This window comes from Mesocricetus auratus, unplaced genomic scaffold, assembly GCF_017639785.1.
Source record: "Mesocricetus auratus isolate SY011 unplaced genomic scaffold, BCM_Maur_2.0 Super-Scaffold_100008, whole genome shotgun sequence".
NCBI classification, from domain to species: Eukaryota; Metazoa; Chordata; class Mammalia; order Rodentia; family Cricetidae; genus Mesocricetus; species Mesocricetus auratus.
Window position 1 is genome coordinate 207,781 of NW_024429192.1, and position 19,879 is coordinate 227,659.

General features: G+C 44.6%; 1 protein-coding gene across 4 annotated transcripts in view; it reads left to right on the plus strand.

The window, feature by feature from the left end:
- Window positions 1-19,879, plus strand: part of C2cd2 (C2 calcium dependent domain containing 2) — a 69,426-nt gene that overhangs the window by 2,059 nt on the left and 47,488 nt on the right. For all 4 annotated transcript variants that reach the window (XM_040750384.1, XM_005073778.4, XM_021229409.2 and 1 more), the window contains exon 2: window positions 8,629-8,727. In XM_040750384.1, coding sequence (XP_040606318.1) covers window positions 8,629-8,727 — 99 coding nt within the window. The remainder of the gene's footprint in view (window positions 1-8,628; window positions 8,728-19,879) is intronic.

Below are 19,879 nucleotides of genomic sequence, written 5' to 3' on the forward strand. Positions count from 1 at the left end.
ACTGTAGATATGCTCTCAGGGTTCTTATGCCTGGAGGGTCGACCAGAAAGAACAAGCACTGGTCTTGATTGGGCAAGTGAATGCCCATGGAATTGGTGGAAGGTGAAAGCACCTGTAACCCTAGCCTTTGTGGGTGGGGAGGGCATTTGGGGACTGGAAAGACACTGGCCTGTTGACATTGTCCTGTCTGCTCTCTGCTGTTTGCCAAATTCAGCCATTTATCCCAAGAGAGCTCCTGCCTGAAAGTGCCCGTACTGTATTAGGTTCAAGCTCAAAGTAACTGGTGGCTCCTGCCAGGGCTTTGTGTGCACTTTTGATTAGGAATTGGTGTTAAGAGTATCTCTTGGGACAGTTTTTGTTTTAGTTGATTGCCAGATGCCTGGGAATGCTGCTTGACTGAATTCAAATGGAGGGTTTTGTGGCAGATAGGAACTCAGTCATTTGCCGCTCTGCCACACCCCAGTGTCTTGGGCTTTTGCTGTTGTTACAGCGACGATACACAGGGAACCCATGCTGGCATTTATACTAGTGAGAGCCTGACTCCAGAGGCCAAGCCTGCTGGAGTTTCTCCTTGCCCTCCTCCTGACTTCCAATGCAGTTAATCCCTGATTAGGGCTGACATTCCCAGACCGCCTTAGGCCTAGACAGTACAGTTTAGAGGTCCCCTGCCCCCACTCTGTCCTGAAATCTCTTTGCCCTAGCCAGGGTGGCAACTAATACTTGGAAGTCAACCAATTCTTGGTCTGTCACTGGTGGAGTGGAATGGAGAAACACTAATAATGTTTGATCATATCCAGCATCTTCCATGGAAAGGGAAACTTTCTACCAACTAGGAAGGAACAGTAACCTGTTCTGTTCTAGGTTTTACCCTAGGTTTGTATTTGTGTGTGTGTGTGTGTGTGTGTGTGTGTGTGTGTGATGTATGTGCAGGTGCACATGCACTAGTTTGTGTATATGTGGTGATCAGAAGAGAACCTCAAGGACATTATTCATTTTGTATTTTTAAGACTGTGTCCCATTGGCTTGGAGATCACTGATTTGGTTAGGCTGGCTGGCCAGCAAGCTCTAGGACTCCATCTGTCTCTGTCTCTACAGTGCTGGGATTACAACCATGCTCCTGCTCCACACTTAATTTAGTTCTCTGGGTTCTGGGAATCAAACTCAAATCTACATGCTTACACAGCAAGCACTTACCGAGCCTCATAGTTGTTTTAAAATGGGAAGAAACGCTAAACTTTTCTGCCCGACCTCTTCTCTCTCTAGAAGTGAGGAGCTGAACCCTGAGAGCTAAGGCTCAAGGTCAGTCTAGAGCCTGGTCTGGCTTCTTACTTCATGGCCCTGTCTCAGCTACAACCATGCCTTGTGGGAAGCAAATTCATCCCTTAGCCCCAAGTGTTTCTTCTGATTGAGGTCCACTGAGGAGGGCCTGAGTGATGTAGCTGAATCCCTGTGATCCAAGGACTAAGCTGTGACTCATGGTGGCTTCTTTGTGCTCTTATAAGTATAGCTGTATGAGTTCCAACCCAGATCCCAACCATCACTCCAAAAGTAGTTTATAGGGTGATTAGTTGGGTGGGAAAGAGGAGAAGCCATCATTGTTCCAGAAGCTGTTCAGCAGTCTTCCAGTATGTAGGGATTATGGGAATCATTAGGAATACTCTTGTCTGCTTCTCCATCACAGGTGACTCATTCACAAAACTTGGGTTAGCTGAAGAGTAGAGAATAGGAGATGCTTTCCTCCCCTTGGGTGAGAAGTCACTGTGCACACCTGTCTCTAAGCAGCCATCTGTCAGCCAAAGTTTTTCAGTGACCAGAAACATGTCCATTTGGTGGTTTTAATGTTAATCCTCACTTCTCTGCCAAATCTGACATTACAAAAACCCATGCCCGTGGATGGGGCCAAATTTCTGTACCTGAGAGCCAGAGAACCCAGGAAGTATTGTATTATCTGAAGGTTGTAGACCGAAGTTTCTGTCCCACCAGGTCCCACGGCCATTTAGTTCCAAATAAACACCCAGAGGCTTATATTAATTATAAATTGTTTGGCGGATGGCTAAGGCTCCTTATTGGCTATCTCTCTCTTAATTATTAACCCATTTCTATTAATCTACGTATCTCCATGTGGTCTTGGCTTACCGGAGAATGCCTGGGTGTCCTATCTTCCTGGTGGCTACATGATATCTCCCTGTCTGCCACTTTTATGTTTTTTCTCTTCCCAGCATTCTCCTAGCCTGGTAGCCCTGCCTATACTTCCTGTCTGGCTACTGGCCAATCAGCATTTATTCATCAACCAGTAAGAAAAACATATTCACAGCATACAGAAGGACATCCTCCATCAGAAGGTAGCTGCTCAGGGTAACTCTGTGACTGGCCTGAAGTTTCATGAACACTTTGGTTTGTGGTAGTAATCAGTCACACAGGAGATGGTGGTGTAGATACCCCTGCACCACCCAAGATTACTTAAGGTTGCTGTTTCCACAGCTCTGGCTTGGGATCCCATCATGCTGGTGGCAGGTAGCCTCACCTGTGGCTGCAGGGCTTCCCTTCCACCCTGATGCTCTGTGGAGCATATGCTGGTCTGAGAGCCCATGTTCTGCTGCTGTTGTTATGGACCTCCATGGTGTTTCTTTCCTGCTGTCAACTGGCAGTGACCCTAGATTAGGGAGATTCTCAGATCTGTCATTTCTGTAATCCTTCAATCCAGAATTTCATCTGAGGAATGCTCTAACAGAAGTAAGACTGTTGGGCAGCTTAGGGTCTTTAGAGGATGGGAAGTCAGTGTGAACTTAGAACATGTTTTGAATAGCACTGACTTCTCTGAGATTCTGCAACTTGCATGTAAATAGTGGCCAGTAACTCCAGAGTCTTTCCATCACCTAATGACTTTCAAGTTGTGCTTACAAAAACCAGTGGCAGAAGCTGCGCACAGGAAGGCTGGTAGTGAGACTGTGGCGGCCACTTCAAGTAAGGTCCCTGGGTCAGCTTGTTACCCACAGTGAAAAGGAAAATGGGCTTGGGGCAACTCTATGAACTCTACCATGGGCCAACACCCCAGTCTGTCTCTCTCTGCCCCTGTCCCTGTCCCTTTCTCTCTCTGTCTCTCTGTCTCTGTCTCTCTCTCTCTCTCTCTCTCTCTCTCTCTGCTCAAACATTTAGGCTTCTTCCCTATACAAGGGCCTTTGCATAGAGCATCCCAGAGTTCCTTATAGAGTGTATCTCCTTTCCCCTTATTTAAATTCTTGTAATCTAAGAAGTGCCTGAGTCCTCCCATTCTGTAAGGATGCTGCCCCACCCCACATGCTAAGCAGTCTGCACTTGCTCCCCACTTGGTCACTTGTGCCTCCATCTGCTCTCTGCATTGTGAGCTGAGGCAGAGCTCGGGTATGTCCACACAGAGGTGGACTTCATGCCCAGCTCAGAGGTGGCTGGGAGGAAGCCCTGTGCATGAGTGGTGTAAATGACAGGCATGGTGGATGGAAAAGACAGTGGTCATGGACACCATGACATCTGGATAAAGGCCTCAGACTTGGTAGCCCGCAGACCCCAAGAAGAACAACAGGCTGTTTAGTGTGCTCTGTTTTAGCATTCTGAAGAACAGAAATGTGAAAGAAAATCAGCCTGAGACTGTGCAGATCACCAACTTCTGGTGGCTGAGGAGGGAAGAGGGTTCTTTAATCATGTAGAAGATATGCTTGAATCCCAACTCTGTACTCACTAACTATGTGATCTTGGACAAGTCTGATTCTTTATTTCGGCAGAAGGGAATGCCATAGAGATCTGTGAGCCTGTATGAGCATATCATGAGTCAAGGCTGCTCTTTTGTAATCTCTCCTTTGAAAACTGTTCGACTTGCTTTTGGATTTGCAGAAAAGTTGGAAAAATAATTGAGTTTCTATGTGTTCTTCATTCAGCCTCCCATAGCTACCACTCGATGATTAGAGCAGAATTACTGTTGGTACAGGGTGGTTATAACTTAAAACTGGAGAAATTCAGGTAGAATAAGGGATTAACAGTGTAACTATAACCAAACATGCAATAAAATAACATTGTATAGAACAAACTTTTAACCTGGGCACAGTTACATTACCAATTGTAGCTACAACTAAAAACACAGTGAAATTAACAGTACAAGACATTAACATTATCATAATCCCTTTAATAAGAAATCAAACTATTCCTTAATCTTGGCAGCTTCTTATTGCGTAGGGCCCCCACGGGTCTCCTATGACCCTTAGTTGGTACTTCTTAGTCTCCCACAGTCTATAATAGTTTCTCATTCAGTCTTGTTATTTATGAACTTGATAAAATGGAGTGTTGTTGATTGTTATTTTGCTGAGTATCTGTCTGCTTTTCTGGCTGTTGAGTTGAGGCTGTACATACACAAACAGTAACCCATAACTGTTCAGTATTGAGGAGTACATGGTGTTGGTGTAACTTGCTGCTGGACATGTGGATCCTGTGAGATGGTTTTATGTCTTATGTCTCCACATGTGGATGTAGTTACCATGTCTTGGGAGATGTATCCTTGGATGTTTCTGTTCTCAATTTAGTATGGCTCACCAGCCACAATTAACTACATGGAGTTTCCTTAATGGTGATTGACTATTTCCTCCTTTATGTTATTAACTGGACCTCTGCTGAGAGAGACAGTGGTCACTCCTACAAGTATGTTTAGCTGGTTGTATTCATCACTGTGGACTTGTGTTTTGTTTATTCTTTAAATTATTCTGTGGGCCCTAGCCCTGTACCATTGCTATTACTTTGTTGCCTAAATTGCTACTGTGTGTTTCTCTAGCCAGCTGTGTTCTTTGTCAGTCCACACTTGCGTTTCTTTTCTTGCATTATGGTCCCATTGGTAAGCTTGTTTCCATTCCCTTTACTTTAGGATCCCTTCTTTTGCAGCAACATATATTCTGACATAAATATAAAGCTTGATTCTTCAGGTGTGTGTGTGTGTGTGTGTGTGTGTGTGTGTGTGTGTGTGTGTGTGTGTGTGTGTGTGTACATTTTGCTTACCTTGTATTTTCTGCTCCTCTGACCCTGGATCAAGCCACTTCTATAGGAAGCTTCAGTTCCATCTATTGGAAAAAGCTTTTAGAGCTGAGGATGTAGGGTTTGGGCATGCATACCACTGCTCAGCTCTCAATCAATATTCTATACCCTTTCAGTGGACAGAGCTTCAGTGTGGCTGTGAGGGTGAAGACATGTATGTTTTCATGTCTGTCAGTATTTGACCTCTAAGCCATATCAATACTCTGCTTCTTAGTTCAAAAACAGGGTTCATCTTAGTCTTCTCTATTCTGTTGTGTGTATGTATGTGTTCTCCCCACCCTCATGTGTATATTTGTGTGTATATAAGGAAAATTTCAGCTGTCACTCCTCAGGTGCCATCTACCTTGTTTTTTGAGACAGGGTCTCTCATTGACCTAGATCTCATTGTCTGTGAGCCTGTGTCTGCCAGCCCAACCCCCCTCCCCACCCTCATTGCAAGCAAGCATTAACATACCTGAGTATTTGGTTTACCGACTGAGACATCAGTCTCTTCTTCATTTTTAGTTTTTTTGCTTGGTCATTTATTTGATCATATTGCTAACCCACACATTGCTAAGCCTGTAGAAACATAAGTGCTGGATTACAGGTTCTGTGCACAGTCATGATGGTCTTCTGAATGTTCTTAATATCCATCCTCCTACACTAAATAAATATATAAGCAACCACATGGTGGCTCAGAACCATCTGTAATAGGATCTGATGCCTGCTTCTGGCACTCACACATAAAAAATATAAATAAATTAAATTTATAAAAGAAAGTAAAATACTAAGGAAAAAATCAAGCTAGAGAGAAAGCTCAGGGGGTGTGAGGATGCTTACCACCAAGCATTATGCTCAGAGTTTGACCCCTGGAACTCACATGGGAGGACTTCTAAATACTAAAATTAGCTCCCCCTCCCAGTGCCTTGGGATGTTACTGTTGCCAGAAACAACATCCCTATCTGAAATTCTAGGGCCACAAGTGTTCTTGATGTCTGATTCTGAAATATTTACATATGCATCGTTAGATACCTCAGCCTAAATATGAATTTCTCTTCTGTTTCATGTGCACCTTAAGGGGTGTGCGTGGTGCCCTGGCCAGCATATACTGAAGGTAATCTGACACAGTCCTGTGCCTGAAACAAAGTTTCATGGTGTGGCATTTTCCACTTGTGGCCCTATGGCTGAACTTCTACTTTAGTTAATCTGTTCTGGACTTTTTCCCCTGGTTGCTCAGAGTTATTGTTTTAGTCACAGAGGACCTGTGGTATGGGTCAGGGTCTGAGGGATACCAACTTCACTTCTTGGTTTTTTTGTTTCCTTATTGTGTGTGTGTGTGTGTGTGTGTGTGTGTGTGTGTGTGTGTGTGTGTGTGTTTGTAAGGGTATGTATATGGATATGTGTTTTTCTGCCAGTTCCTACTCTTTTAGTCAGGGCAGGTGGCTGTGAACTGGTGTTGCTAGCTTTGAGCAGAATGTCAGTGGTGCAGGAATTGGTTGAAAGCTGTTGGCTCACTCTACTCCTGAGCCCACAGGGGCAGGTGGATTAGAAGTAGAAAGGTAGTCTCCCCATCCTTATTTTAACTTACAATGTATGTCCTTTGTAAGAGCATACCTTGACATTAAGGATCTTTCTAAGGTTTTGCCCAGAAGGCACCACCAGAAGAAATGTCCACCCTATCAACCTGTACTTCTAGGCTTCTCTGGGATGCTCTGTTCTACTGGTTTACCTCAGCATCTGGGCACTCTGTTAATGGCACCTACCTGGCACTGACCTCTGTGCCACAGTGCAGTGGCTTGTTCCAGCCCCAGACTCAGCCAGTAGAGCCTGGAGATAGTGACTTCATCCCTCCAGCAATGTAGATTTTACCACCTTTCATGATGTTTAAGGAGTGAGGTAGGTGCTGTTAGCACAGAGTGAGGTTCTAAATCCTAAATAAAAATGAGCTATGTATTTTATACTTGACTTTGATCTCTGGGAATTCTTAAGAAATAGGGAGAGAATTATGCCACTGCTTGTTTTGCACTAGGGCTGCTGGAGCACCTCTGGTCCCATTTTACATGCCTGTTCTGTCTCCTGTCTGTTACCCATATAGGTGACTAGCTCACTGCCATGGAGTTCTGACTTACAGGACACACATAGGGCAGTAGATTCTTGCCATCCAGTCAGAACTTTAGATAGGAAAGGCTATTTGGCAGGAAAAGTTAAAGTTTCAAACTAAGGGCATCTTGGTATGTAAGCTGGGACTTTCCAGAGAACTCATTTTAAGAGGACAGTTCTTGGCTTGCTGTCTAAGTCCATATTTACTTTTATAAAGCATCAATTTTTCTGCCTTATAATTACATTGTTTATATATGTATTTGCACACACATATACATATATACATATGTGTGTGTGTGTGTGTGTCATTTGAAGATTAAAAAACAAACACAAAGGAAACAAAAGCAAAAACAGGGTCTCATGTAGCCTAGGCTGCTATCGAACCCAATACATAGCCAAGAATGTCTTTGAACTTGGGATCTTTCTACCTCCACCTCTTGTGTGCTAGATAAGAACCCTACCAGCTGAGCTGTATCCTTAGCCCTCACTTGGAAAATTTTAACTTGCATGACTCCTCCACCCCAGAAAAAGAGAAGGCTGGCTCAGAGGGTAAACCACTTGCCTCACAAGCATGAGGATCTGAGTTCGAATCCCCAGGACTCATGTAAAGATCATGTGTGGTAGCATGTGTCTTTGATGAGATAAGAGGCAGGAAGCTTTCTGGAATTTCATTGGCAGCTAGCCTGGTGCATGTTGACTGTCTCAAACAAGGATGAATGAAGGTGAGGACTGACACCCAAGATTTTCCTCTGACCTCTATGTTCGGATTGAGACAAGCATGTGCACACATTCACATACACAAACGTTTACATATACACGTAATAAACATACACACCAAAAAAGAAATAATAATAATAATAAAAAAGACACAGCGTTCACTAGAAAATTGCATGGAGCTCCGGTGGCTGGGGAGCCAGGCAGCTCTAGAGGGCTGTTAGGCAAAGACTGAGGACACAGCCACCAGACAGGCTCCTTTCCAGCCAGCAGTCTTCTGTGTCATTTCACATCCCAGAGAGATGCCAGGCCCTGGGTTTCTGCCTAGCAGTGGAAGAGGAGAAGGAGATGGCACCTCGAGTAGCAGTCCCTGCACAACCTCATAAAGCAGGAGAGGTATGCCCCTCCATCCAGAGAAGAACGCTTGCTCAGGAAGGAGGAGACACAGCTGAAAGGGCAAGATGCACCAACAGCCTGCCCTAAGGTCTCACTTCTCTCCCATCCTGAATCTTGGGGCCCAACATGATGCTTCTTTGCTTTATCTCTGAGTCAGTTGCCCTCTCCATCCTTCCCTCCTCACAGGGTCCTGTTTGTCAAGTGCTGAGCAAGTCCAACATTTGGCTGGTTTTGGGGGGTGTAAACCTACTGATATTTAACCACTGCTAGGATGTTCTGTTACTTTTTTTATTTCTAATTATGTAGCAAGTTTGAGTTTGTGTTTAAAAATAGACAAAACCCAGGCTATATTTATGCGTTTCTTCTCACACAGCCTCTTTCTTCCAGGGTCCACTGCATCTCTCTTTCCAGCAGAACCCACAGGCCCAGTCCTTGCAGCTGACAGTTGGAGAAGTCTCCAGTGTGGTCAAGTCAGCCCAGGAGAAGGTGAGCTGGATGTGTGAACTGTGCTGTCTTTCCCTGCATGCTGAGTGAATACCAAGCTGGAGCTGAGCTGAGTCCTTTGATTCAGAATTATTGAAAAATATAGAACCATTATTCTGGGTAGTGGAACATCCCTGTCGCTATGTTTCCCATGACCATCAGATGAGAAAGCCTTGCTATAAGAGGAAAGGGACCCTGTCAGTGCCATTACTTACAACTCTTCAAAGTGCACTTCTAAATACATAAAAGAATACAGATTAGATTTGGGCTAGAGAGATGGCTCAGCAGTTGAGAGTGTTTGCCGCTCTCGGCAGAGGACCATAGTTTGATCCCTAGCACCCACACTGAGCAACCACAATCTCCTATAACTCTAGCGCCAGGGGATCTGTCACCTCTTCTGGCCTTCAAGGATATCTGCACACACACAAATAAAACAAAAGTAAAACAAAGAAAATGTAAATAAGAATCTCCTCTCTGCCTGCTGCCTTGGTTCCCACTCTTTTCCTAACAGTTTAGCTTATGCTTGTATGTCACATTATACCTATGTGACTCTGTGTCATTATGTAAAGTCTGGGAACCACAAAATTAGAGAAACAGGAAATATTTGTTCTTCTGAGTCTGGCTTAATGAGATTCTCTACATTTGCATCCATTTCCCCCATAAATGATATGGCTTCATTCTTCTTAGTGACTGAAAGGAATACCATGTGTATCTAATCCACATTGTCTTTATGCATTCTTATGTTGTTGGACATCTAAGTTGATTTCATGACTTAGTTATAGTGAATACTGCTGTAGAAACATTGGTATGCAAGTGTCTCTGTGAAGAGAACATGTTTTTTAGGCTGTGACATAGACAGTAGTCCTGTTCTCTGTGCTTGCTTTCTGCCCACAGTGGTGACTGTCCTCAAGTTAGGATAGTTTCTTCCTTCCCAGCCTTCTGTGTATTCCTCAGCCCTGCATGTGAAAGACCAGCATTTGCAGATCTATACCCATTTTATTTTCAAGTTAAATGTGCAGGGCATGTTTAGCAGACAGTTTGGAGGGGATTTCAGGTTGAGAGGAAAGTGCTACCATCCCTCACCCCCACACACCCTTGTCACCTTCACAGCAAGGATTGTTTGTATTTATTAACTCCTATCAACTTACTATGCATAATTTAGTACCAAGATTTCCCTTCATGGAACTTGAGATTCATCTGATTGATTACAGCTTTGTTTCTTTAGCTGTTATTGGTCAGGCTCTGAATAAGCCAGGCTTGTGGTATCCCTCATGCTTGGGGGTCATTAGGGTCAGGGTCTTGTAGAATCAGACTTCTTTATTACTCTTCCTTGGCTGGATAAATAGCTTGCTTTCTTTCTCATAGGCGTGAGTGACAGATGCTGTAGGGGCCTGGTTACTCTACCAACTTCCCAGGTGCACACTCAAGTTGCCAAGTTGGAGTGGACTAGGTGGGTCCAAGATATTCTATTTAAAACTGGCTAGATATCCCCACATTTATTACTGTGGTTTTATGCCATCAATCCAAGGAAGGTCTCTTCCTCACAACTCTTGCTGGTACAGAAGTCGCATGCCCAGGCTACCCACTTGGTGAGTCCAGAGAACTCTCTGGAAGAAACTGAAGCAGAAGGAACTGAAGCCTGTGGCAGGCATTGGAATATAGAAGCTGGCATAGTTCATGCAGTTGATAAGGGCCAGAAGTAGATGAGCCTGTGGCCACTTTTACAGGGTAGAAACTGAGACATATAGAGTAGAGGGCCCAAACTTCCTGGCACCTCCTTGGGAAGTGCCCGCCCCAACAGCCAGCACTCTGTCTGTGATAGATAGTGTACTTCTGGGGTTGTGAGCAAGCTTATGTTTGTTATTTTCTGAAACTGCCAAATCTGAGGGGCAACAGAGTAGTACCAAGGACTGGCCTTACAGCTGAGGAGGGATAGAAGTGCAGACATTATAGCAGACCAGCTTCTAAGGTCTTCATATTGCCAAAAAATTAGCTTCAGAAAGTGAGTAGGTGAAATGCATTCCTGTCAGTCCATCTACTGGGTGAATGTTCAACCAAATCCTTTGGGTGAATAGTATCTGTACATCTTGCTCAGAATCTTGTCATTTGCCATAGGCAAAAAGGGAAAGTGGTCCAAACTGCATGCATGGTGTCATAAACAAAGGAAATACTGACACATCCTTCAGGGTGTGTGAGGACCTTTTGCTAAGTTGAGATATAAAAGAACAAGCACTGTAAGGGGTATTAGGTGAGGTCCTGGATGTGGTTCATAGAGTTAGGTGCACAGGCAGAAAGTGAGACAGGAGTGGGAGGGGACAGGAGGGGCTGGGCATGGACAGTGATGTGTCCAAGTGCTGTTCTCTGAGGTCAAGTGGGCTGGCCAGGCAGGAAGCCTTCTGCTCCTCACTCCCAGAGTGGTTGCCCCCCATTGGTTACTGGCTATGGGTGTAGGAAGGATGGGAGTTGGTCTTTGGAGCCCCTCGGTTGCTCCTAACTGCCCCTAACCTGTGCTTACCTATGGGAGTGTGGTGTGTGTGTGTGTGTGTGTGTTCCTGAGCTTCTGGGAGGGTAGGACCCCTGGTTTCTGCATGTGACCTTTTAATTTTGGACAGATGCCTTGGCCAGCCATAACACACCCATTTTTAGAAAGGCCTGGAGCCAGAAAATAAGCTTTTCCCATAGCATGTCTTGGTTAGGACATTACTTAACTCCCCCATTAGAAGAAGACTAGAGGCATGGAGATCGCTTTTTAACATTGTTCTGGGATTGAGTGTAGCTTTGCTGTGTTCTGCTTGACCATTCCCTGTAGGGTACACATTTCTAGTGAAGTCTTTGTCAGTTTCTCCATGGTGTCTCTGCTGTGCAGAATTCTTGAGAACTTGATGACCCCAAACCCATGGCATAGAGAAATGAAAACTTTTGATTCCAAGAGTGTTCAAAAGCCCTTTCCTGCCAGCTTCCTCTATGGCCTCAGGGGGGTTTTATTGTTGATGTTTTGTTTTCATCTGTTTTAACTTGGCCTTAGCCAAAACTACATATCTTGTGCTAAGAAAGGGACAGGTCCTCCCAAGTTCAGCTTGTTGCTTGACTTAGTATCTTCTCCTAGATGAATAAGAGTAAGGACTGGGTACTTGTGAACTTATACAAAGGGCCCTGAGCTTGGACTTTGTCCTGCAGCCTTTCAAGACACTTATGTGTCATGATTGTTGTCGTTGCAAACATGGTTCATCCGTAGCCCCTTTCTGCAGTGAAATCTCTTTAAGGATTGAACACAGAAAAGTACCAATGATAGGGCAAGATTCAGACCCGCTCTTCACCTGAACTCGGAGGCTTCAGCACTCTGAATGACTGATTATTTGTCCAGTCCCCTGGCTTCCCCAACCTCTTAGTCTTCCTGACCAGTCCCACCTGCAAGTTGTCTGGGGACTGCTAGCTACCACTTGTCTCATTAGCCCGCAAGAGATACTTGCAATCCCTGAAGAGCGGTGGCATTTTCCTGTGGAAACACCCTTCAAGGGACATCCTGTTGCAAGAAACTTCCTTCAGGCACAAGCCTGGCCCTGCTGTCAGGCACTGGCCGTAGAAGGTGTGCTGTAAAATGATGCTTCATGGGCCTGGGCTCTGCTCTCCTGAGGCCTTCCTGCTTCCTCAGCTGGTCTCAGCATGCACCAACTGGTGATTTCTCCTAGACTTAATTACGTATTTAAAGAGGAACTAGTTCCTACCTACATTCTCTTTCCTCACATCTTGGGAGAGGCCTGCTCTTGAATGTTCCACCCAGGAGACACAAGACTCTGTTTCCATACAAGAGCGGGCTGGGGCCGGTCCATCCTCCAAAGTGTGCAGTGTGACCTTCCTATCTCTCTCAGGTGGAACAGAGGATTCCCCATCTGGTGTCTTCATAATCTAGGTGCGAAACCATACCTCAGACACCCATTTAGTCACATTCCTTTAACAGGTGGGATGGATATTTTAAGTATAATGAAAAGAGGAGAGGAGAAATTAGAAGAGGAGAAATTCTAAAAAGACACTGGCGTCCCTCTTGTCCACTGTCATCCTACTGAAACGATGAAGCCCAAAGAATTTAAACTTCCCCAGGAATCCAATGCTCAGGGGGAAAAAAAAGGCTGAAGCTTGGTGCTACTCAAAGAAGAAACTTGTCTCTCAGAAAGAGATTTCACACAGTGCTGGCAGCTTGTCAGACTTCTGCCAGGAGAGACTGACAGCGATGGGTCAGTGATGAATGGGACAGCACCTTGACTAGTTGCTTAGCTGTAACACATCCTTTGCCCTCTATTTAAACATCACACTCGTGTCGGGATCCTGCAGATAGACTTGGGACCACTTGACCCTTTACAGTGGATACTTCTTTCTCTGCTTTTTATCAGTATTTGTCACTTTAACTAGGTGTATTGGGCATGTAGCTAAGCCAGGCTATTAGATCTGCCAGCCCCAGCTTGTACCCTGAGAACTCTGCTGTAACTTGTGTTTGTAAAACTTACCAGTGCCAACAGTGATCACACTTAGAACCAACCTTGAAGACTGCAGATATGTCACCTTTCTGGATGCCCTATAATAAGCTTTGATTAACTCAAGCTAAGGGTTCTAATGATATAAGGACCAACTCAGGCTAAAGTTTTAAAGAAAAGTTTGTGCCTGCCCAGCATTCAGGAAGGGCTCGGTCAGGCAGCTGGGTTGCAGTGGGTCCTTGCTCTTCACTCCAGGCCACAGGGTCTGTGTTTGTCATTTGCAGATCCTTCCCCAGTAAGGCTGGGCATTGAAAGCAGGGTCAGGGTTCCATAGAGCCCCACAACATCCATACCTGTGATGGCCTTAGGTGTGATAGGCCCAGGCTGTGTTTCTTACACAGTGTCATTGGATGGAGGGGAAACAGACAAGAGGGCAAGTCACTGGGCCAACGAACAGAGCCACCAAGTGGCACTCTGGTCTCTTTGCATAACATTCTCTGTGGCTCTGGCACCCACCTACATCCATCAGTGGAAGATTTGACAGAGGTATGACGAAGAATGAGGCATTCCATGAGATTGTCAAACCATAGTAACAGTGTGGAAAGTGGGAAGGCCACAGCTACCCAGGGTGTGCACTTATTTCTACCTGCATGGCTGTTGTCCTTTGTGTGATATCTACCCTAGGAGCATTGTGGCTCCTGCTCTGTCCATTCCTCTCTAGTTTGCCAGGGCAGTGAATTTGGCAAATTAGTCTTTATTTCTCCTAACAGAGATCACTATTGATCTTTTTGTTTGCTTTGTAAGACTTGAAATTCCAGTTGTGTCATTAACCTGGTATGTATGCTAAAATGCTAATAGATTGTGCAATTGTTTTGAGGTAGGATCCTGCCCATAGCAGGTGAAAGCTCCTCCTGGGAGGTCCCACCCTCTGAGTGCCACTGTAAACACTGTAAACACCACCGTTGTAAACATTGTAAACAAGCATGCTTGTTGGGTATTGGTTTATAGTGAAATGACCCTTGGGAGTTTCTAGGTCAGTTAGTCTATTGAAATATAGAACATCATGGATAGATGACAGGATGACTTGGCCCTTACTAAGTACTAAGTGCCAACAAGGAAAAGACCTGTTCCTTTCAGTTTTCCTTTTAAAGGAAGCATCTTTTTTCATGTGTTTTTATGTAGGGAGAAAGCTTATATGCAGATGCTTCTGTGTGAAGTCATATTGCATAGTTACAATTCCCCAGTACTGTGGGAAAGTCTGCCTCCTTTTTTGTTATATACTACTCTGATAGGATCAGAGAACCTGGCTGGAGTGGGAGTTGGAATCCAGAACAGAGAACCAGTGTGGTTAAGGCACACCCATCTACCCAGCATGCCTTGGAGTTGGCTGCCATCTTGTTTCCAGAATGTTTCATTTTAGCACCCTGGAAAAAAGTTCCTTACAAAATAAGCCTTCAAGCCTATGTATTGTGATTCAGTGGGCAAATAGGATGTATTTGTTACTTTCTCATCGCTGTGACAAAATCCCTGACAAAAACAACTTAAGGGAGGAAGGGTTTATTCTCTCATATTTGATATATATATCTTTGTACTGGGGAAGGCATGATGGCAGGAGATTGGGGCAGGTGGTCACATTATGTCTGCCCTCAGGAAGTAGATAGAGACAAATGCTGGTGCTCAGATAGCTTTCTCCTTTCTTAGGTCCAGGACCCCAGTCATGGGATGGTACTGACCACATTCAGGCTGGGTCTCAATTAACCCAGTCTAGAAACTTCCTCACAGATACACCAGTGGCTTGTTTCCTAAGTGACTCTAGACCCTATCAAGTTGACATTGGTGTTGACCATTATGTGGGGTGAATTGTGCAGATACAATAGTGCTTAACTCTAGTTTGTTTTACTTTTTAAACCGAGGGCTCTCTGTTTCAGAGTAGACATTGGGTTTGATATCCTCCTCACTTCTTTAACAATGTTTACAGAGGTGAGAATAGATTACAGAGTCGTGAAAGACACCTGATTTGGGAACTGGTGATAATGGGTCTGTAATGTGGTAGGAGACATACTTTAATGAGAGAGAGATACCCATGCCCCTCCCTTTGGCTTTCAGAATATTAAAACAATGTATCCCAAGTTACTGCAATTTTATGAGGAATCTCATGCTGAGGACAGAAAAGGTTAAATTTCTGATGCCAGCTAGAGGAGGAACTTGCCTCCTGGAAAGGATTTCACATAATTTGTCAGACTACATTTCATGAGAAAAGGGAGTCAAGATTGTAGGGCAGTGATGGGCAGGATGCCTTCTCCACCAGGACTGCTTTGCTATGCATGCCTCTTGCCCTCCGTTTGAACCTAAACCTCCTTTCAGCCCCCACTCTGGGTGCAAGACATATTCGAGGGGTAACTGAACCTCTTTCTTCATTTTCCTCTTCACAATATGGCCACATTGAATAAATCTATCTATGCTATTCTGTTGTTTGTGTGGCTTATTGAGGGTGCAAGGTGGCTCCTTCCTTATAACATGTGTAAAGAGGGCCCCCTAGTAACTCTTTAGATGCATTTTTCTCAGCTGTGCCCCTAGTTCCTTTAGAGGCAAAAGCAGAAAATGGTTTTGAGCTCTAGAATGTTTTGAGAGGAGGTATACCACAGGTGAGTTGGGAAGGCAAGTGAAACAGTGGTGAGATTTTAAAGGATTTGAGACTTACTTGTTGGCAAGCAACAGCATTGACTTGGTAATACCTTTGGCATGAAATCTGGGACTCCCCTTCTACACAAGGCACATTTCCCAGACAGAAGCTGTGTGTGTGGGTGTAAGATCTTAAAGCCAGAGAGAACAGAGAGAGAACAGAGACAGACAGAGAGAGCGAGAGCGAGAGCGAGAGCGAGAGCAAGAGAGAGAGAGAGAGAGAGAGAATGAATAAGCACAACAGGCTCTAGCTGCTTTTTGCTAGGACAGGCTATGTGTGTGACAGTATGGTTCCACTAACCTGTGTCTCTCTCCTTCACCCTTAGAAGTTACACTCTTTCATCCAGGAGTATCCTAGACACATGCTTACCCAAGCTATCACCTTGACCATTCTTACCTTTGAAAAGGACAGTATTTAATGGGAAGTGCAGTTGGGCTTCTTTCTGAAATGGTGTTATCATTGAGGATTCTGTGGGTGCTTTAGGGGAGAAAAGATCTCAGGACCCAGGAATATTCATGGCTTATTTTATTTTAATCTAGGAAGCTCACTCCTGAGAGGCAAGTGCCAGCTTGACAGTAGATACTAATGATATTTACCTTTCAAAAAGCCACTGCTTCTGCTTGGGTGATAGCTGTTGGTAAAATGTTTGCTTTGTAAGTGTGAGGACTTGAGTTCCAGCCCCAGAATTTATATCATTAGGGGGTTTTGTTTTGTTTAGCTTTTTGTTTTAAATGTTGGACATGGTAGAGACAGGCAAGCTACTGGAGCCTCTTTCCATTTAGCCTTACCTGATGGTTGATTCAGTGAGAGACCTTGTTTCGAAAAACAAAGTAGAAAACTGGGTATGGTGGCATAATCTTTTAATCCCAGCACTCAGGAGGCAGAGGCAGGTGGATCTCTAAGAGTTCAAGGCCAGCCTGGTTCACATACATTGTGAGTTCCAAGCCAGCCAAGGATACATAGTGAGACTTTGTCTTTAAAGTCAAAACAAAACAAAATGAAAGACCAGGGTGGGCTGGGAGATGACTCACTGGGAAAAGTGCCTACCATGAAATCATGAGGACCTGGGCTTATATCTCCAAAATCCACATAAAAGTCAGGTGTGGCAGGGTCCATCTGTAACCCAGTGCTGGGAGCAGACAGGTAGATAGATCCTGGGGTTTGCTGGCCAGCCAATCTAGCAGAAATGGTGAGTTCCAGGTTCAGTGAGAGGTGCTGTCTAAAAAAATAGGTAGATAAACAATTGAGTAGGACAGCCAACATCAACCTTTGACTTTCACACTTGCCTGGATGGGTTAGTACATCTGCACACATTCATACGGCACACATGCAAGCTTATATGCATTTATGCACTGATATTTCAGAACAGATACTTGGAACCCAAGCCAGAAGGACCTAAAAACTATGCTTAGTCAGGTATATATCCTGCCCCCTGAAGGGCTAACTAGAAAGTCTAGTTATCATCTAACTAGAAAGCTCTAGATTCACAACCAGATCTCTGCTCCTCATAGACCCTGAAGTAGGTGTCAACTCTGGGCATTCTGGACCTTTAAGATGGCTGGGCAAGTTGTCAGGGTCCCTGGAACATGTACGGGGATCCTGCTTACTGCTATTCAGTTGAGAGGTCTGGAAGTGAAGCCTTCTGTGTGGGTTGGGGGAATTAATCCTCATTGTGGATCACCATTAATATACGTAAAGAAGATTACCAACTTAAAAGCATTTTGCTCTCCTCCATTTGACAAATGAGGCTTCTGGATCTCCAGTAGCAGAGATGGAACTCTGGGGAGGGGTTGAGCTCTGATGGCTGTCTGTCCGCTGAGAACTGTTGATTTGACTAGAATGTTGAGGTAAACCAGTTGTGGTGGCCCATGCATGTCAGCTACTCAGGTGACCAAAGCAAGAGGAGTGTCATGGTTTTGAGATGAGCTTGAATTACATGAGCTGCAAGTCAAGCTGAGCTATAAAGTGCTCTTAATAATAAAAAAAGTTGTGATTAAGAGAAGTGTTGTGACTTGATCCTATAATCCTAGCATTTTAGACTGAGGCAGAAGGGTGGAAACTCCTGTTGCCTGCCTCAGCTATGTAGTGAGTTCAGGTCAGCCTGGACTACATTGTGAGACCCTCGGTCAAAATAGAAAAGAAATGAAAGAACAAAGGCAGCTTCCTACTCCCACAGGACTGATGGTGGGCTCAGGTGGTTTGTTTAATGAGCTTTTGGGATATACACTGGGGGCAATAATAAAGGTTGTGTGCATGGCTGGTAGGCTACACTGGGGCTGGGGAAGATCTGGGATGCCATTAAAAGACTTTCCAACCTGAAGAAGCCCCATCAGTAATTCTGCTAGCTCTGGGGGTAGGGGAGATGAGTGACATTTCAGTCCCTCTTCCTGTGGCTGTGATAAAATACCTGGCAAAAACAGCTTAAGGGAAAGAGGGGTTGTGTGTGGTCATTTGACATTTACATTCAGAAAGCAGAGTGGTGACTGCTCAGCTAGCTTCTTTTTATGCTGTTCAAGACTCAAGCCAAAGGATCCTGATAGTTTCCTTTATAATGGGTCTGTCCACTTCAATTAATTTAAGCAAGATATCACCCACAGGCATGCCCAGGGCTAACCTAATCTAAACAGACCCTCATGAATGTGTGGGGAGAAGGTTGGGGGTGGGGTGGAAGAAGCTTGTCTACCTGGGTGGTTCTAGATCTTGTCAAGTTTCCAGCTAACATTAACCATCACAAGTGTCTAATCATGAGCTTTGGAGTCTTGTGTTCTAGAAGTCCTCACGTCCCTTGAATTTAGTTATTTGCCTGATTGCTTCCTAAATTTACCCAAGTGCTTAGATGCTCAAGGGATGAGGTTTAAAGCTCACCTCCACACCCCAAGCCAACAGTGTTCTTAGTACAAAGCTGATGGGCTCAGTGTAGAAGGGCCTAGAGCACCTTGACAGTAATGCTGCAAGCCCTCCTCTGTTTTATTGTTGTTTTATTTTCAAGCAGCAAAAGACACAGGCCCTGGGAATAGCACCATTTCCCTGCATCAACCATTGGTCTGTGGAATTTTCTCTGCTATCAAAATTTCCAGAAAGGATTGTTTATAGAACATTTATTTTTATACATGAATCAGCAACATTTCTTATCCAAACATTTTTGTATTTTTGTTCCAACCTTCTGTGAACTCTGGTCCCTGTCATCCATCTTTTAAGAGCAGCGTCGTCATGGGAATGGAGGAAAGAAAGGTGAACCGGTTTCTTCCGGAATTGAGAAGCAATGTGAACCAGCAGTAGGCCTGTGTACTCAAGACTCTACTCTTAGATTCTGAAGCTGCCTTAATGGGGCTCAGAGCACAGCAAGGATATGTTACATATGTGTGTTGGGGAGGGGTGGCAGCCTAAGAGAGCTGTGTAGGGGAGACCAGGGATGAGAGAAGGGGTGGGAGGCTAGGGATGTGAGAACACAGAGAGGGTGGATGCCCTAACTGAACTTTGTGCATCAGGCCTAGCAAAGTATTTGTTTTCATAATCTTTCTGCTTTGTGTTTTAGATTCTGAGAAATACACCAGAGAATTAAGGAATTTTCTGTCTCCTAAAGTGAACCACAGGCTTAGAGTCAGTCATTCCTTGGGGGAAGGCAGAGGTCTATCCTGTGTCATCTTCTGACTTTCAGTGACTCACTGTCTAGGTTCTGGGCTGCCTAGCCACCCTATTGTGCAGTACCTAACATGCCCTGTTGCTGCAGCCCCTGTATACCTGGCATCTAGTCTTGATGCGCACTGAGCATGCTCAGGGTTCTGCCAGGCATGACTGGAGTCTGACTTAGAAGATCTGCTCCCCCAAAACACTGTTATTTTGGTCATAAAATCACCCCTCTGAAGCAATTTATGACTTACTAGATTGTGGTTTGTTTTATTGTTTTTTTTTTTAATTTTATTTTCCAGTTTAAATTTAGATAAGAAACAAGGTTGCTTCACAAGTCAGTTCCAGGTCCCTCTCCCATTCCCTCCCTTCCTCC